Below are 17,475 nucleotides of genomic sequence, written 5' to 3'. Positions count from 1 at the left end.
GTGTGTGTACCCTGGCAGCATCTGCTACAAGCACAGTACAAAAATTACTCACTGTAAACACGTGCTCTTGTATTTGCTGTAAGAATCAATACTAATCTGAATAGTTAAAAGACATGGATATCAGATCATATTTATAAACATTCTCACAGGAAGTAATATTAGTATTTTCATGTCTATTGGTTTTTTCATCCATATTGTCTCTAACTATCAAAATCAGAATGAAGCAAGGGAAGGGAGACATCTTCTGGCTATACGTTTTACTTGCAGTGTCTTGGGAAAAGAAAAAGATCAACTGAGCAAATTTAAGTATGTAATCAAATCTAACTACCTCGAACATGATCCAAGTGTACATCAGTTTCCAGGACTTGGAACAGTAAAACTCTTGTCACTGTCGTTAACTGCCCTCATGTTGACTCTGACTCATGGCAACCCAGTGGATGAGACATCTCCAAGCACCCTCCACTGTTCTGCCCCATCTTCCACTGTTCTGCTTAGGTCCTTATGTTTCCTTATGTTTAGCAGTAAGGCTGCCTATGCACTTTTTTCTTTGACCTTCCTTAGTACTTGTTCCAAGTCTGTGATGTTTTCTGCTAGTAGCATAGTGTCACCCGCGTATCTTAAATTGTTGATGTTCCTTTCTCTTATCTTCATTCCTCTATCTTCTAAATCTAAGCTTGCTCTTCATATGATATTTTCTGTGTACAAGCTGAACAAGTAGGGTGATAGAATGCAGTCTTGTTTGACCTTTTTGCCAATTGGGACTATTCTGTTTCTCCATATTCTATTCTAACAAGAAATCCTAAGTACAGATTTGTCATCAGACTATCAAATCTAGTGACAGTCCCATGCTTTTAAGAGCATTCCATAGCTTTTTGTGATCTATGCAGTCAAAGGCTTTGCTGTAGTCTATAAAGCACATGCTGTTTTCCTTCTGGAATTCCTTGGTACACTCCATTAACCATCATATGTCACTAGTGCATCTTCCTTTCCTGAACCTGCTTGCACTTCTGCTATTTCTCTGTCCACATATAATAGGAGTCTATACTGCAGAATTTTTAGCATAATTTTGCTTGCATGGAAAATTAATGCTATGGTCCTACAGCTGCTGCAGTCTTCTGTGTCTCCTTTTTTGTGGAAAACCCTTACCAGCTCTAGATTTCAAAAGTGCATGTATGTGTGCTTTCAAGTCACCCGTCGACTTATGGCAATCCTATGAATTTCATAGGGCTTAATTTCACAGTATTCTTCAGGCAAGGAATACTCAGACAGGGTGGATTTGATTTAAATCAATTTGACTTAAATCATGATTTAAATCACTACTCAGAAAGACTTGATTTAATCATTTGACACACAAAACAGAGGGTACTTAGAGCTTCCTTGCTATAGGCATAATACATATATTACACAATTCAAGAGTTACCAAAGACTAATTCTTGCTGGTATAATTTTAATATTTACAACCAAATGAAGGTTTCACTTTTAGAGTTTCACTTTCAGATTAGTTTAACAGTTATATATATTAAAAGAATACTGATTTGGTTAAACTTTACTGGAAGGAGAAAAACAATCATTACCTTAATAGTAACAATTTAAATAGTTTAACTAAACAATAAGGTTATAGCTTATATATTCTTGTATTTCCTTAAACATCTGTATTTGGAAGCCAATGCTGCCGATACCATTATAAGTTTTCTCCTCCAGGGAAAGAATAACATGCTGAACTTTAGGCTATACATCCGTTGCCCTTCCCAGCCTCTCCCCAGCTGTGCTTTCCCCTGCAGGGAGAGCCCATCTGGGAAGAGGCTTGGGACCATATTGACCCATGTATTTTGGGGTCAATTTTTTGACCTACATTTCTCAACTTATATGCGAATATATAAAGTAGGTGCCTTAGTGCTTCATGATCTGGACAAAATAACTTTAAAACCACAACATTATTATTACCTACTACATTTTAAAATGCATTTAAGGTGTTTGTTAATAAAGACCAGGTTCGTAAGAGATATTTTATGTTTACACAATTCTGTACTGACCAGTCCTGCTGGTTCTAAGTGATCATTCAAAATTCCACAGGTAAATAGGATGCAATGACCAAAGTTCCAACTCCTATCCAGTTCTTCAAAGAAACTTTATATATTTCTCCTCTGAAGCCCTTTCTGCTGTGATTTTGCTTATCACTTCCAAAAACTAAAGAGCAAATACAATTTAACTGTAAAGTCAGAAACATGTCCTACTCATTTGGGCAGAGGCAAATGCCATCCAAATTGTTTAAGTTGCAGGCAGTATTTTCATCTTTCAAGGTAAACAATGTTGATCCAAAATAATATATAAAAGTAAGTCCTAATAACTTCAGTGTACCAGCTTTAAACAATTCAGTCAGCAACATGCAACTATCAGCATCTCCTCTGAACTACTTTAAAAGTTACATTATGGAAACATGTAGAACATTATGACTTCCATCCCAACATGTAAACTGAAGACCTGTAAACCAAAGGCTTTGGCTTCATGGATCTACTGTACCTGTCTTTGCATCTCCTCAATTTGTCGTTGGGGTATGCTTTGAAGAATGCTGTACATCTCAGACATCTTTTCTTCAGGTATCACTACAGAAGCTCTAATTACAAAAAATGTAAAAAAGAAACCAGGGGTAGTTTTAGAAAATGGCACAAAACAACATTATATCTATCGATCTGGATCCATGATTCTATGACTCTATACATGTACTGGCAATCTCCCCATGACAACCATATACAGTGGTACCCCGGGATACGAATGCGCCGCCTTACGAAATTCCCGGGTTACGAAAAAAAATTATTTAAAAAAACTGTTCCGCGTTACGAAAGTTTTTTCGGGTTACGAAAAAACTTTTGGTGCTTTTCGGCGCTATTTCGCACCAAATCGCGGCTTTTCCCCATTAGCGCCTATGGCAATTCGGCTTGCGAAAGCCTTCCGGGTTACGAAAAGGGCAGCGGAACGAATTAATTTCGTAACCCGGGGGACCACTGTACTTCAAAGAAAGCAAAGTGTAGGAAAGCCCCCTTCATTCACAGGCAGTTTATTCCAATAGTGGATTCATGAAAATGATTTTTGCTAATTTTGCTCTCCCACTGAACCCCCTAAAAATCTGCTCTGAAGCAAGAGGACTCCCCAGGATACCATGAGAGATGGTGTCACCTAATGTGTGGATCATGACATTGGCACTTCCCACGCATTACTCTCAGCCAAAATGTCCATAGTAAAGCTTCAGTCAAGGAGTGTTTCAACTAGTGGGAGAAAAGTCTGAATCCAACTCAGTGTCTTCTCAATTCAGCTAATTAATAATCTAAAATGGGAAACCTTTTGTCTTGTAGCAAGGTTGATGAGCACAAGAAGAAACATGAAACATATGTTCATGTATGGAACATATGGAAATTAATATGTAAGGAAAGACTGATCAATAAAATATTATACCTATTTATCCCAAATGCACCACATAAATATTTTATATATACCCTGCATGAGCTCCAATGGATTTCAATCTATACAATTATCTTAACTGCAGCATTTCACTTAGTGTCAGTGCTGCATATTGACACAGTTTGCAAGTAAGATGCAACTATTAAGCACATGATGAATATACCTCTTCCAGTCCAGAACTTCAGAGAAAGGCAGGATGTAAGAATCAGCAATGACAACAGGAATGCAACCAGCTTGAAGTACATCACTCAATACAGCTTGTCCCAAGCGGGCTCCTCGCAGAACAATGCAGAATGTGGCTTCCTGTTAGCAAACAGCAGCAACATACACATGGTCAGACAAACTCCTTTCCACACTCTGGCAGCCTGGAAAAATATAGTTGAATTATTCTTGATTCTGTTATTTCCTATAACTTATCTGCAATACAAGTGCCTATTATTATTATTATTATTATTATTATTATTATTCTAATAGATAGATTATTCATTGCCTCAAAACTGGTTCCAGAGGATTTCCTAGTAGGCCCTTGGTATCTGCTAGGATTTGGTTTCATGCCCTGTGGATACCCATATCTGTGAATGCTCAAGTTCCATTATTCAATAGCATAGTAAAATGGTATTCCTTATATAAAACAGCAACATCAAGATTCCCTTTTTGGATATTTTTGTGAGTGAATATTTTTGAACTGTGGTTGGTTGAATCTATGGATGCAGAAATCTGTGGCTACAGAGGGCCAAATGTATACCAGTGCAGACCAAACAAGCAGACACCTGTGAAAGCATTCTGAAGCACCAGTGTCCATGTGTCTGGGGTTGCCCATTACCTAGACAGATTTAGAAGCCTTCTGAATTATTAAAATGGTGTTCCCAATTAACTAGACTGTGTTTTATTGTAAAGACTGCTAACAAATGCTTGATATGACTCCTTCAAATATTAGAAGATACAGTGGGGCAAAAAAGTATTTAGTCAGCCACCAATTGTGCACGTTCTCCCACTTAAAAAGATAAGAGGGGCCTGTAATTGACATCATAGGTAGACCTCAACTATGAGAGACAAAATGAGAAAACAAATCCAGACAATCACTTTGTCTTGATTTGGAAAGAATTTATTTGCAAAATATGATGGAAAATAAGTATTTGATCATCGTCAAACAAGCAAGATTTCTGGCTCTCACAGACCTGTAACTTCTTCTTTAAGAGGCTCCTCTGTCCTCCACTCATTACCTGTATTAATGGCACCCGTTTGAACCCTTTATCAGTATAAAAGACACCTGTCCACAACCTCAAACAGTCACACTCCAAACTCCATTATGGTGAAGACCAAATAGCTGTCGAAGGACACCAGAAACAACATTGTAGACCTGCACCAGACTGGGAAGACTGAATCTGCAATAGGCAAGCAGCTTGATGTAAAGAAATCAACTGTGGGAGCAATAATTAGAAAATGGAAGACATACAAGACCACTGATAAATGCCCTCGATCTGGGGCTCCACGCAAGATCTCACCCCGTGGGGTCAAAATGATCACAAGAATGGTGAGCAAAAATCTCAGAACCACACGGGGGGACCTAGTCAATGACCTGTGGAGAGCTGGGACCAACGTAACAAAGGCTACCATCAGTAACACACTGTGCCGCCAGGGACTCAGATCCTGCAGTGCCAGATGTGTCCCCCTCCTTAAGCAAGAACATGTCCAGGGACATCTGAAGTTTTCTAAAGAGCATGTGGATGATCCAGAAGAGGATCGGGAGAATGTCATATGGTCAGATGAAACCAAAGTAGAACTGTTTGGTAGAAACACAACTCATCATGTTTGGAGGAGAGAGAATGCCGAGTTGCATCCAAAGAACACCAAAGCTACTGTGAAGCATGGGGGTGGCAACATCATGCTTTGGGTCTGTTTCTCTGCAAAGGGACCAGGACGACTGATCCGTGTACAGGAAAGAATGAATGGGGTCATGTCTTGTGAGATTTTGAGTGCAAACCTCCTTCCATCAGCAAGGGCATTGAAGATGAAACGTGGCTGGGACTTTCAGCATGACAACAATCCCAAGCACACTGCCCGGGCAATGAAGGAGTGGCTTTGTAAGAAGCACTGCATGGTCCTGGAGTGGCCTAGCCAGTCTCCAGATCTCAACCCCATAGAAAACCTTAGGAGAGAGTTGAAAATCCGTGTTGCCCAGCAACAGACCCAAAACATCACTACTGTAGAGGAGATCTGCATGGAGGAATGGGCCAACATACCAGCAACAGTGTGTGCCAACCTTGTGAAGACTTACAGGAAACGTTTGACCTCTGTCATGGCCAACAAAGGATATATAACAAAGTATTGAGATGAACTTTTAATATTGACCAGATACTTATTTTCCACCATAATTTGCAAATAAATTCTTTCCAAATCAAGACAAAGTGATTGTCTGGATTTGTTTTCTCATTTTGTCTCTCATAGTTGAGGTCTACCTATGATGTCAATTACAGGCACCTCTCATCTTTTTAAGTGGGAGAACTTGCACAATTGGTGGCTGACTAAATACTTTTTTGCCCCACTGTACATCTGTTGCCCCACTATTCTCACAAAAGGAAGAATGCCTCTTCTAGGATTATGTGATGACATGGACAAGTATCATCTTTAAAAACAGAAAATAAAGTATTTTCTTCAATAATTTCATTCATATGCAAAATTATACAGACTGCATAGATCAATCAATTAAAATTCACACAATTAACTAATTAAGATGTATTTAAACTGCCCTAATTCAGAGACCCCTGGCTGATCAGGTTTTCCTAATGTATATATTTGTTGTTGTGTGCCTTGAAGTCAGGTCCAAGTTATAGTGACCCAAATGCCAATGTGAACTGGAGGGAAAGAAGACAGTTCTATACCAGCATTTCAAAGTTTACTCTGGATTGTAATAGCCGATTAGTTGTGGAACCCACTTTCTATTTTTGCAAGGCTTCTTAGAATAGCAACATCCCAAGACACCCACTCCTTTGTGGAACCCAATAAAAGTAGTAACAAAGGACACAGAATTTTGTTCAAGGGGATGGGCTGAAATTGTCTATATATTATTCAAATAAGAATGTTGTTTGTACTTTGTGCCAAATTAATGTTCAGTGCCTGTGACAAGGATTATACTTTTGTGAAGAAACCAGATTTGGTTTGCAAAATTAGTGTTCACATTGTGGATGGGCACTGTCATTGCTCTTGAGGAACAATTGAGGAGACTGCAAGATACCTACTGTGATAAAATAGGAAAGAACTTTGCTGATAATGTTCTGTGTGCACATAACCTCTCAGGAAGGTAGATGTTCTATTTCATAGAAAAGGGAAAAGTTTTGTATGGAATAAACTCCCCCATTTTCACCTTTCAGTTTGGCTTAAACACTGTTTGTTTAAAGGGTCATAGCATGAAGAAATCACAAAAGCATCTTGCACAGACAGTGCCAAAGCAAATCTAATTTTAACATGTGGAACAAATTACACGATGAAATGCATTTGCTTTCACTGGAAGGCTTCTGTGGTTTGATCACAACTGGCTTTCAGCACTGTATGCCCTATACTGTAGTTTTATTTTGTCCTATAAAAGTGAAAGACATCCAGCGACTCCTACAAGAATTATAAAGGACTGGAGTGAGGAGAACCTGTGAGATAAGAGGGGGAAATGTAATTCTTTCCGACATGCTCAAACACAGTATTAAAGCAAGGGGCAGATTTCGCTTCCACTTATACTACTGTATTTGTAATAAAAAAGCGATACTACGGTACTCTTAACCCAAAAAAGTGGATTCCAGAGTGGTATACAAAAAGAATACAGTGACAGTAAAATACAAAAACATCATTCCAAAATCAAGAATGACATAGTGTTCTCTCAGTGTAGCATTTTGCTCTTTTTCATTGAAGTGAATACACAGCACTTGGTCTGTTTTCCCCAAATAATTTTCTTCCACAACAGCAACAGTACAGATCTCTGGTGACGGACCCTCCACTGACAGAGAGTATTTAAGGCTCAAGAAGTGCTGTGCGTCTCCTCCAAATAATAATAATAATAATAATAATAATAATAATAATAATATATTCTTAAATAAAATTATTATTAATTTATTTCTTACCCACTCTCCTCACAGCTCGAGGTGGATTACAACATAGTTAAAACACAATCATTACATAAAATACACATATTAAGCTACATCTCTATGCATTATTTATATTACAATGCATAGGACAATAATTAAATATAAAATTCATGTTTAAAATTCATGATTAAAAACTGCCTGGATAGGCCTGCCAGAAGAGAATCATAGAATCGTAGAGTTGGAACAGACCACAAGGGCCATCCAGTCCAACCCCCTGCCATGCAGGAAATCTTAATCAAAGCATACCCGACAGATGGCCATCCAGCCTCTGTTTAAAGACTTCCAAGAAAGGAGATTCCACCACTCTCTGAGGGAGTGTGTTCCACTGTCAAACAGCCCTCACTGTCAGGAAGTTCCTCTTAATGTTGAGGTGGAATCTCTTTTCCTGTAGCTTGCATGCATTGCTCCAGGTCCTGTTCTCTGGAGCAGCAAAAAACAAGCTAGCTCCCTCCTCAATATGACATCCCTTCAAATATTTAAACAGGTCTATTATATCACCTCTTAACTTTCTCTTCTCCTGGCTAAACATACCCAGCTCCCTAAGTCGTTCCTCATAGGACATGGTTTCCAGACCCTTTGGACATGCTCAAGTTTCTCAACGTCCTTTTTGAATTGTGGTGCCCAGAACTGGACACAATATTCCAGGTGGGGCCTGACCAAAGCAGAATACAGTGGCACTATTACTTCTCTTGATCTAGACACTATACTTTTATTGATGCAGCCTAAAATTGTATTGGCCTTGTTAGCTGCCGCATCACACTGTTGACCCATGTTCAACTTATGGTCTACTTCTGGGCACTGGGCACAATTCAAAAAAGACATTGAGAAACTCAAGTTGAATCCAGAGAAAACGGAGGTACTCACAATAGGAACCCCTAGTCCAGGAACCAGTCCTGGACGGGGTCACACTTCCCCTAAAGGAAGAAGTTAGCAGTCTGGGAGTACTCCTGAACTCGTCACTACAATTATCATCTCAAGTGGATGTGACAGCCAGGAGTGCTTGGTACCAACTTCAGTTGATATGCCAACTGTGTCCCTATCTGGACAAAAAGGACCTGGAAGCAGTGATACTTGCACGGTAATCTCTCGTCTTGATTTCTGTAATGAATTCTACCCTTGTACCAAGTTCAGAAGCTTCAATTGGTTCAAAATGCGGCTGCCAGATTGGTCACTGGTTCATCCAGGTTTCACCATATAACCTGTTCTAAAATCTCTTCACTGGCTCCCGATCACAGTCTTGGGACGGCCAATGAGAAGGACCTCTGGGTAACTGCTACCAGTTGGGTTCTTGCAAGCTGTAGCAACTGCCCCCCTAGAGGACCTCAGTGTTCGGGGTGGATTGTACGGGAGAAGGCGATCCTGTAGATAACCTGGACCCAAACCACGTAGGGCTTTAAAGGTCAAAACCAACACTTTGTACTTTGCCCAGAAACTAACTGGAAGCAAATGGAGTGAGTTGAGTATGGGTGTAATACGTTCACTCTTGGATGTTCCTTTAACCAATCTGGCTGTCATATTTTGAATCAACTGAAGTTTCCGAACTTGGCACAAAGGCAGCCCAATGTAAAGTGCATTGCAGAGGTCCAACCTTGAGGTTACTAGCATGTACACCACTATCTTTAGGTCCTCCAGATCTAGGAAGGGGCGCAGCTGGTGTATCAGCTGGTGTATCCTAACCATCGCATCTACCTGGGCTGACATCCAGGAATACTTCCAAGCTGCAAACACAGTCCTTCAGGGGGAGTGTAACCCTATCCAGAACTGGTTGGCACACCTTCATTCCTAGATTAGGACCCTTGATGGCCAGCACCTCTGTTTTGGCTGGATTCAATTTTGTTTTCCTCATCCAGCCCAATACTTCCTCCAGGCATTCATTCAGAGGAGGCACACTATCTGTAGTATTTTGGAAGGCAAGGATAAATATGTTTGGGTGTCATCAATGTATTGATAACACCCACCCCATGTCCCCGGATGATCTCTCCCAGCAGTTTCATGTAAATGTTATAAAGCATTGGGGATAGAATGGCACCCTGTGGGACTTTTTGTGAGGATAGAATGGGACCTTGTGGGATCCTTTTTTGAGGAGCTACTATCCCCAAGCGCCACCATCTGGAACCCGCCTGAGAGGTGTGACCAGAACCACTGCAGCACAGTTTCTCCAATTCCCAAATCCCCCAGGCATCCCAGAAGGATACCATGGTCAATGGTATCGACAGTCACTGAGAGGTCTAAAAACACCTACTGTAATCCACTAGGTTTGATTCCCTTGACATCCCAATATTAAATTTCACATGCATAACAATGTTATGAAATATAACGTAATACCAGAAATGCCATTTATCAGGTTTATAGAGCTGCAGGAGAAAAGATCTAGTTTTGCTAGGGGTAAGGGCAAAAATAAGATTTAACAGAACAATATACCCACACATGGATCTACCCAACTAACCACTTTTCCTGTCTAGACAAAAGTTACTATAAATACATCTTCTCATCACATCATTGCTGTTATCAGCCAGACATTCCAAAGGAAGATGTAGAGTTCTGTGAAGAAAAGTATTTTAACTCTCTCTCCACAACAGCTTATAAGATTTTTCTTCTTTTTAAAACAGTCAAAATTCTCATCAATTCAGCCTCCCTTTGAAGTAACAAAAACAAACAAGTTCACATTAGAAAAGAAAAATTCAGTTTATTTCTTGTTATAAAACGTTTAATATCATTCTTATACAACTCAAAAGTTCACTCTGCTAGAGTTGAAACCTTTGCCTCATGTAGAAACCCAAAGGTTCAATGTTTAGTACAATATGAGATGAGGAGCAACAGTTAGAAGCACAAAGATAAACCTATTCCCAAATCCTACCATGCCTCCCCCCACATGTACTTTTGAAATTTGGCAGAAAACCATAAAAAGGCCTTTAAAAGTAGCAAGAAATGATTGTTTTAGTGTGTTCAGTAGGAAATACCCCTCCCCCCTTTAATGCCAGCATTTTTCTGCATGCTTTGAAAGAGTTTTCCCATTTTGCTGCCAAAATTTAATAGTGCTTTTTGCCCGTGAATTTAAGTAGCAGTTTAGGGAAGGGCTGTGGGACAGAAAGACAACCTTGAGGGTTTGCACGCAGCCTGAGTGTTGCCTACCTTGCTGTACATGGTGGAGCACAACATACATACATACATACATACATATCAGGTTTTATTTTGCTTTTCTGAAGAAAAAGGCCTCTCAAGTACAGCTACTTCCCAGATTATAGCATTACAGATATGAAATCTAATTTTTAAATTTAAAATTAAACTACATTTAAAAACAATTTGTCAGAAAAGGAAAGCTAGTTTCCTGTAGAAATATGTTTGTACAAATGGAAATGCAAACCTACAAAAATCTTCACCAATAAGTAAGTATGGAGACACCCCCTACCCCCCCCAAAAAACTTTACAGCAGTGCTCAGTACAAGGGTGAACTCAAATAGTGACATTAGTTGCAGAGTGTGACATAAAGGGCATTGCTACTGCAAGACTCATTCACCTGCAACATCTCCCAGAGTGTGCCATGAAAGAAGGAAAGAGAGTATATGCACGGACAAAACTCATCTCCAGCAAACCTGGTCATATAAAGAAAATCAGGTTGCTGCGTCACTTACTACATCACCCCATATCCATACACAGAGTGAACATCAGTGTAAATATATATTATTGAACAGAGATGGAATACATTCATTTTAAATTAAGGAATTCTGGAATTTATGCTAACATATAGATAATTTATTAATATTCTACCTTGCTTTTACTTTGTTTCTTGGATTTATTTCTGCTCTACATTTGCTTGTTATATACCCATATTCTGTAAAACTGTTGCTGCTTTGACGGTCTTGGACAAGGAAGACAAAAATAGAAATTAAGAATCCCCAGGTTAACTCAAAAACGTCTAGATGAATTATGCAAGCATGTTCATCAGCAAGGACCCTACTTTAATTTTGTTGTCATTTGCTTTAAGAACTTCTCCAAATCTTATCACAAATTGCCTCTACTGCTGATTAGCTATCTAGTGGCTTCTCACTTTCACTCCAGCTTCTCACCCTCATCTGTGTATAAATGTAAATCAAAACATACTTACCAGTAATTTGATAGATTAATTTAAGCATCCAACCTAGCCACAGCCCTATTAGCTTTGGACACTTTCACCAGAAAGCAGCCAGCCCACCACGCCAATTTATCTAAGGCGTTACCAAAGAATAATCATAATAACTTATTTTATATATTTCCTATCCACAAAACATATGCTGAAAGCAACCAAATTGTCACTCACAAAGTGATAAGAAATTTTTTGATTATATAAAGCCAGAAAACAGCAAATTCTATTCTTTACACCTTGAAGAACCAGGACCAGGCCTAAGGTATTCAGCCAGCTACTGGCTAACAAGCCACAGGGTCCCTTTGAAAGGGGATAACACTTGGGTGCCTCTTGTGTCTGAAGAGAATCAGCACGTGGGAGGGAGAAGAACACCATTACCACAGTAAGAAGTCTACCTGTCGCTCTTTATCTTGCCTGATGGACTGTTGCTTGCTCCAAACATCGATATTCCCCACAGAATCAGTCCTCAGGTATTCAGCCAGTTACTAACTAACAAATCAGGGGAACATCCATCTGTTTTGCAAGAGGATAAAACCTGGTGTGTGTGGCAGCTGGCCCATTCCCGGTGGGGTTGCTGCTTTGGGGGTGAGGTGAGGGCAAGTCCCTTTGTTTAGAAGGAGGAGGAAGAGTGCATGGGGTTTTTTTTTATAGCTTTTTAAAATTTGAAGCTGTGCTCTTTTTCAAAAACAAACATTCCTGCCACCAAAAGAAAGAAAGAAAGAAAGAAAGGTGTTACATGGGGAGCACAGGAGAGAAAGCTGCCCCGGCAGCAGCCATTACAACAATAATGTTCAGAGGGAGATATGGAGTGTGGAAAAGTCCTATTATCATGGTAGAAGGGAGAGCTACAGGGTGTTTGTTATCCCCATGTTGTCCTCCACTGTAAATAATCTGGACAGCCTTGGCAACAGGGTTCCTAAATTGCTGCTCAATGCCAGGTCGGTAAATGGAAAAACACCCTTGATCCAATACCTGATCCTGGATGAGAATGCTAAACTGGCTTGAATTACAGAGACTTGGCTGAATGAAACTGGGGGTGGGGGTGGTTAACTTCTCCCAGCTCTTTCCACTGTTCTTTGTACAACTCTGGTCCACAAAAAGAAAACAAAGACTACTCAATAGTCCACTACTCAATAGTCAGTCCACTGTAAAAAATTTGCAAGCAAAAAATGTAGGACCTCAAGTCCCCTTTGTATGAATGGGGGCACACCGCCGCACGCTGCATGGCTTGGGTATAAACCTCATTCCTTCTATGGGGGCTTGCCACCTGCATGACCTTGAGTCCATGTATGGCAAGCCCGCATATGGTGTGGACGTGATATACATTTCTTATGTAATCTTATATTTTTTTAACTAGTTGATTTTAATTGTCTTTTAAATTTTTATTGTAAAGTTTTTAGACGGTTTTATTTGTGAGCCTCCTTAGGTCCTTTTCTGGGGAAAAACAGCACAGAAATGAAATAAATAATAAATAATGAAAATAAATACAAAATACATTTGCACAGTTAAAACTAGTGCACCAGCTGCATTTGTTTATTGAAATGCCAGATCTGGCTACAGTGACACATGCTTGGTCCAGATTATCTGATAGACTGTATCTTCTTATACAAACCTGCTAGAATCTTAAAATCTATGGTGGAGGGCTTTCTCTCTCAGTCCCACAACCATCACAGGAAGACACAGGAGAGAATTTTCTCAGTTTCTTGCTCTTACCCTCTGGGTAAAAATTTACTAAATAGCCAACACAGCTACCCCCTGTATCTTCTCTGGAATTCTGTTACACATGAGGTTAGGCCAGTACTTCTCAAATAGTGGGGCGCGCCCCCCAGGGGGGGGCACGAGGCTCCGTAAAGGGGGGCTCATTTGACCTCGGCAATTACTATTTACAGTCGCGCGGGGGGGGGGGCGCAAAATGTTTTCTTCTTCCTGGGGGGGCATGACAGAAAATAATTGAGAAGCACTGGGTTAGGCTAACCCCGTCCCTGCTCTCCTTTCTCTGGCAGACAGACCTTTTTGTTTAATCAAGCTTTTAATATGTAATCATAGGCCTGTTACAGACAGCCAAAATAAAGCTGCTTCGAGTCACTTTGGAGGTATGGTATTTCAATGATACATGCATCCTAAGAGTCCAAAGGCCGCACCAAAGCCACGCTCCAGTCCTAAGAACTGGAGTGCAGCTTTGGTGAAGCTTCCAGACTCTTAGGACTCATGCATCATTGAAATACCATATCTCCAAAGTGACTCGAAGCAGCTTTATTTTGGCTGTCTGTAACAGGCCATAGAATCATAGAGTTGGAAGAGACCACTAGGGCCATCCAGTCCAACCCCCTGCCATGCAGGAAATCCAAATCAAAGCATCCCTGACAGATGGCCATCCAGCCTCTGTTTAAAGACCTCCAAGGAAGGAGACTCTATTACCCTCCGAGGGAGTGCGTTCCATCATGCACAGGGAGGCTTCATACTGGGGGAGGTGTGTTTTATTTTTAAAAGTTTTTTATGCTTTTTGTATGCCAGCTTGGGAGGGAGTGAAAAGGCAGTCCCAACTTCATCAGGGCTAGCATGAAGAAGAGCCCTCCCTCCAGTCCATCTGTCATCATCTGGCCTAGGAAGGAGTGAAAAGGCAGGCTCAATTCCATTAGGGCTACCCAGAGCAAGAAGAAGTCCATCTCCAATGGTCCAGGCCTCAGAGGGAGAGAGGAACCACTAGATGTGATCTCCTTTCCCACCACCATTCCCTTCTCCTTTTGTGTCATGTCTTTTTAGATTGTAAGCCCGAGGGCAGGAAACCGTCTGAAAACGTGTAAGCTGCACTGAGAGCCTTTAGGGCTGAAGAGCAGGGCATAAATATAGTAAATAAATAAATAAAATTTAAACAATTTTTACTGTTTTAATTTGATCATTTTAATCATTTTTAAAAAATGTTTATTGTCAGGTTTTAATTGATCTCTTTTGTAAGCCATCTTGGGTCCCACTTTGGGAGAAAGGTAACATATTAAATAGAAGGAAGATAGATAGATAGATAGATAGATAGATAGATAGATAGACAGACAGACACTTTCTTTTGAACTTTCAACTGGAAGAGGAAAAGAGTGGCTGTTGTATCAGAGATCAGAGTGAGGAATGCAAGACAAAATTCAGGAGAGAAGCAACGTCTAATTAAAAACCCAGCATTAGTAATTTCTAATAATACTGGGCATACTCCAAACAGAAAAGGAAAGAGAAGATCTCATCCCTTGATACTCATGAAAGCCAGTGTGACTTACAGCATGTGTGAAACCAATATGTAGATTGCTTCTTCACCATGAAGCTCACTAGGTGACTTTAGGTCAGTTGCTCTCTCTTAACCTAATTTATTCAAATTATTGTGAAGGTGCATAAGAACACAAAGAGTGTAAGCCTGAATTCTTTTAAAGCAACAGAGAAAACTAAAGCTTGCACAATTTTCAATAGCACATAGTATTTTTCTATAAATAATCTATTATCTAGCTTAAAAAGTAACACATGACATTCTATAAAGAACCATCCTGGAAATGACAACGCATGCAATCCTGCTCACAGGGTACTACTGTCAGAAATGAGAGGTGATTCTCATAAAATCTTCCTTCCTGCTGCAGCCCTCCTGTGCCTTTCACAAATTTGTGTAGGCCTCTGCAGGGTGTGCCAGAAGAGTGTGGGACAGTGGCATCAGAGACTGAAGGGTGAACAAAGAACAAGAAAAAACCACCTCTCCTCCTCCTGACTCTACCAGGAATCTCCACTGGATGTTTGTGCCTTCCATTAAAGCAGGAATAGGGAAAGAGTGGCCTGTGTGCCATTTTTTGTCGTTTTGTTCCCTAGGTCCCCAACTGTTGAAGGGGGCAATTTTGTCATATTTCAGGTCTCTCCAGGCCATTTTAGGCTCAAAAGGAAGTAGCCTAGAAGTTGACTATGAGGTCATTTTGTCTTTTAAAAGGCCTCTCTGGGTACAAAACAGAGAAAAAATGGCAAAATTCCTCCCATGTCCCAAAGAGGCACTGGGGGACAATTGTTTTTTAAAAAGGCAAGTGAAAGCAGCCCAACAAGGTCCCCTGGGTCCCTGTCTCCTACATCCCAACAGTTGTCTACCCCTTCATTAACAGAAAGAACCCTTCTGTTCATAGAAAAGTAACTCTGGATCCAAATGAGTATGTATAAATCAATAAAAGGCTACAAACTACATTAAAGAAATACTGACATGTAATCAAATGAATAAAAAGTGACAGGAGCAACAAGCAGTACCTGAAGCACCTGAGGATAATCAAAGATCTGATTCTTGTGGCAACGTTTACGAATAAATGGTATTCCCTCTGAGAGATTGGTACACTTGTCCAAGATCAGCACAGACTCTGCATTTTCTGCTTGAAGAGTTTCCAATTCAGAACGGTATTCAGGGTGAAGAGTCATTTGAGAGGACAGAAGGAAGTACCTGCGAGGACTGAAGAGAACAACAATGAGAAACTGCAAATCAGGCAGTCTTCCCACTAGGTAATCTGGTATATACTACACTATATGTCGTCATGCTTGATAGCCTTATAGACATGCTTCTAAGTATTTCCTCTTCATTAGCATTTTAGAGTTAACAAGATGACAGTTGGAAGCTATCACACATTGGAAAAGTAAAGGCCATCAACAACAGAACAATACACAGATTAACATGGGAATCACGCCTCCTCACCCAGGGTCACACAGAATATATACACACACCCTCTCTCTCTCTCTCTCTCTCTCTCTCTCTCTCTCTCTCTCTTCCAGATTAGCATTCTCTGAAGATGCCAGCCACAGATGCTGGTGAAACGTCAGGAATAAACTCTTATAGAACATGGCCACTGTTAAGGGTTAAAAGCCAACTAACACGAAATGTTTAGATGTGTGGTGACCATGAGCAATCAGCACCCACAGGATGAAGCTGATGAGCTACAGCTGCTGATCATAGCAACAAGGTTATTCTACTGCCTGCGTGCAGGAAGTCTGAAGATGAACATGTGTCTGTTTAGACAAGGGAACAGTTTTCTGTGTGGGACAGGAAGAGGCTGAGTTTGTAGGACCACATGGCATTGTGTCTATATAAACTCAGGGACTTCTGGTAATTGTTGTGGGTTTTTGAGAGAGGAGTGGATTGTGAGTTCTGTATAGTAAAAGTCGCGTTGGTTATTTGGTTTGCACTTTGTAAATAAAGATAAGCACTTTCAGGAGCTTGGCTTGTCTGGTCGTTAATCAGCAGAAGCCTGGCAGTGAAAGCTGGACAGTTCCCAGTGACCTGCATTCCATCATTTCTGGAAGACATCCTTCTGCTGTTATCTTCACTGAGGGCTGTGAACACGCTTCAAAGATTCACCAGATACTCTGCTATACTCTGACAATGGTTATTGGGCCCAGCAGTTGCTGACAGCCACATAGCCCAAAAAACCCACAAAAAACTATGGATGCCAGCCATGAAAGCCTTTGACTTCATAGGGATTTGTATATATGTTATATATGTAGCCAGCATTAGATACTGGCATACAAATGAGATACACGTTTACGAATAAGACACAATAGATACAATAAATTCCACCATAATGTACAGTGGGCCCTTGTTATCCTCTGGAGTATGGTTCCAGGACCCTCTGTGGATACCAAAATCCATGGATGTTCAAGTCCCATTAAATACAATGGTGTTGTAAAATAGTAAAATAGTGGCCCATATATAAAAAGGCAAAATCAAGATTTGCTATTTGGAATTTATACTTTAAAAAAATATTTTCA

General features: G+C 40.3%; 1 protein-coding gene across 1 annotated transcript in view; it reads right to left on the bottom strand.

The window, feature by feature from the left end:
- LOC149314612 (exostosin-2) overlaps positions 1-17,475 on the bottom strand; it is a 128,561-nt gene that overhangs the window by 89,035 nt on the left and 22,051 nt on the right. The window contains exons 5-7 of the mRNA XM_089521484.1: positions 15,970-16,165; positions 3,620-3,759; positions 2,521-2,614 (exon numbers count right to left, since the gene is read on the bottom strand). Of these exons, the coding sequence (XP_089377610.1) occupies positions 2,521-2,614; positions 3,620-3,759; positions 15,970-16,165 (430 nt within the window). The remainder of the gene's footprint in view (positions 1-2,520; positions 2,615-3,619; positions 3,760-15,969; positions 16,166-17,475) is intronic.

This window comes from Sceloporus occidentalis, unplaced genomic scaffold, assembly GCF_023333645.1.
Source record: "Sceloporus occidentalis isolate IW3139 unplaced genomic scaffold, rSceOcc1.0.p SCAF_4, whole genome shotgun sequence".
Taxonomy (NCBI): Eukaryota; Metazoa; Chordata; class Lepidosauria; order Squamata; family Phrynosomatidae; genus Sceloporus; species Sceloporus occidentalis.
The sequence above is the reverse complement of the archived record's forward strand: the minus strand, read 5'-3'. Positions and strand labels throughout refer to the sequence as shown.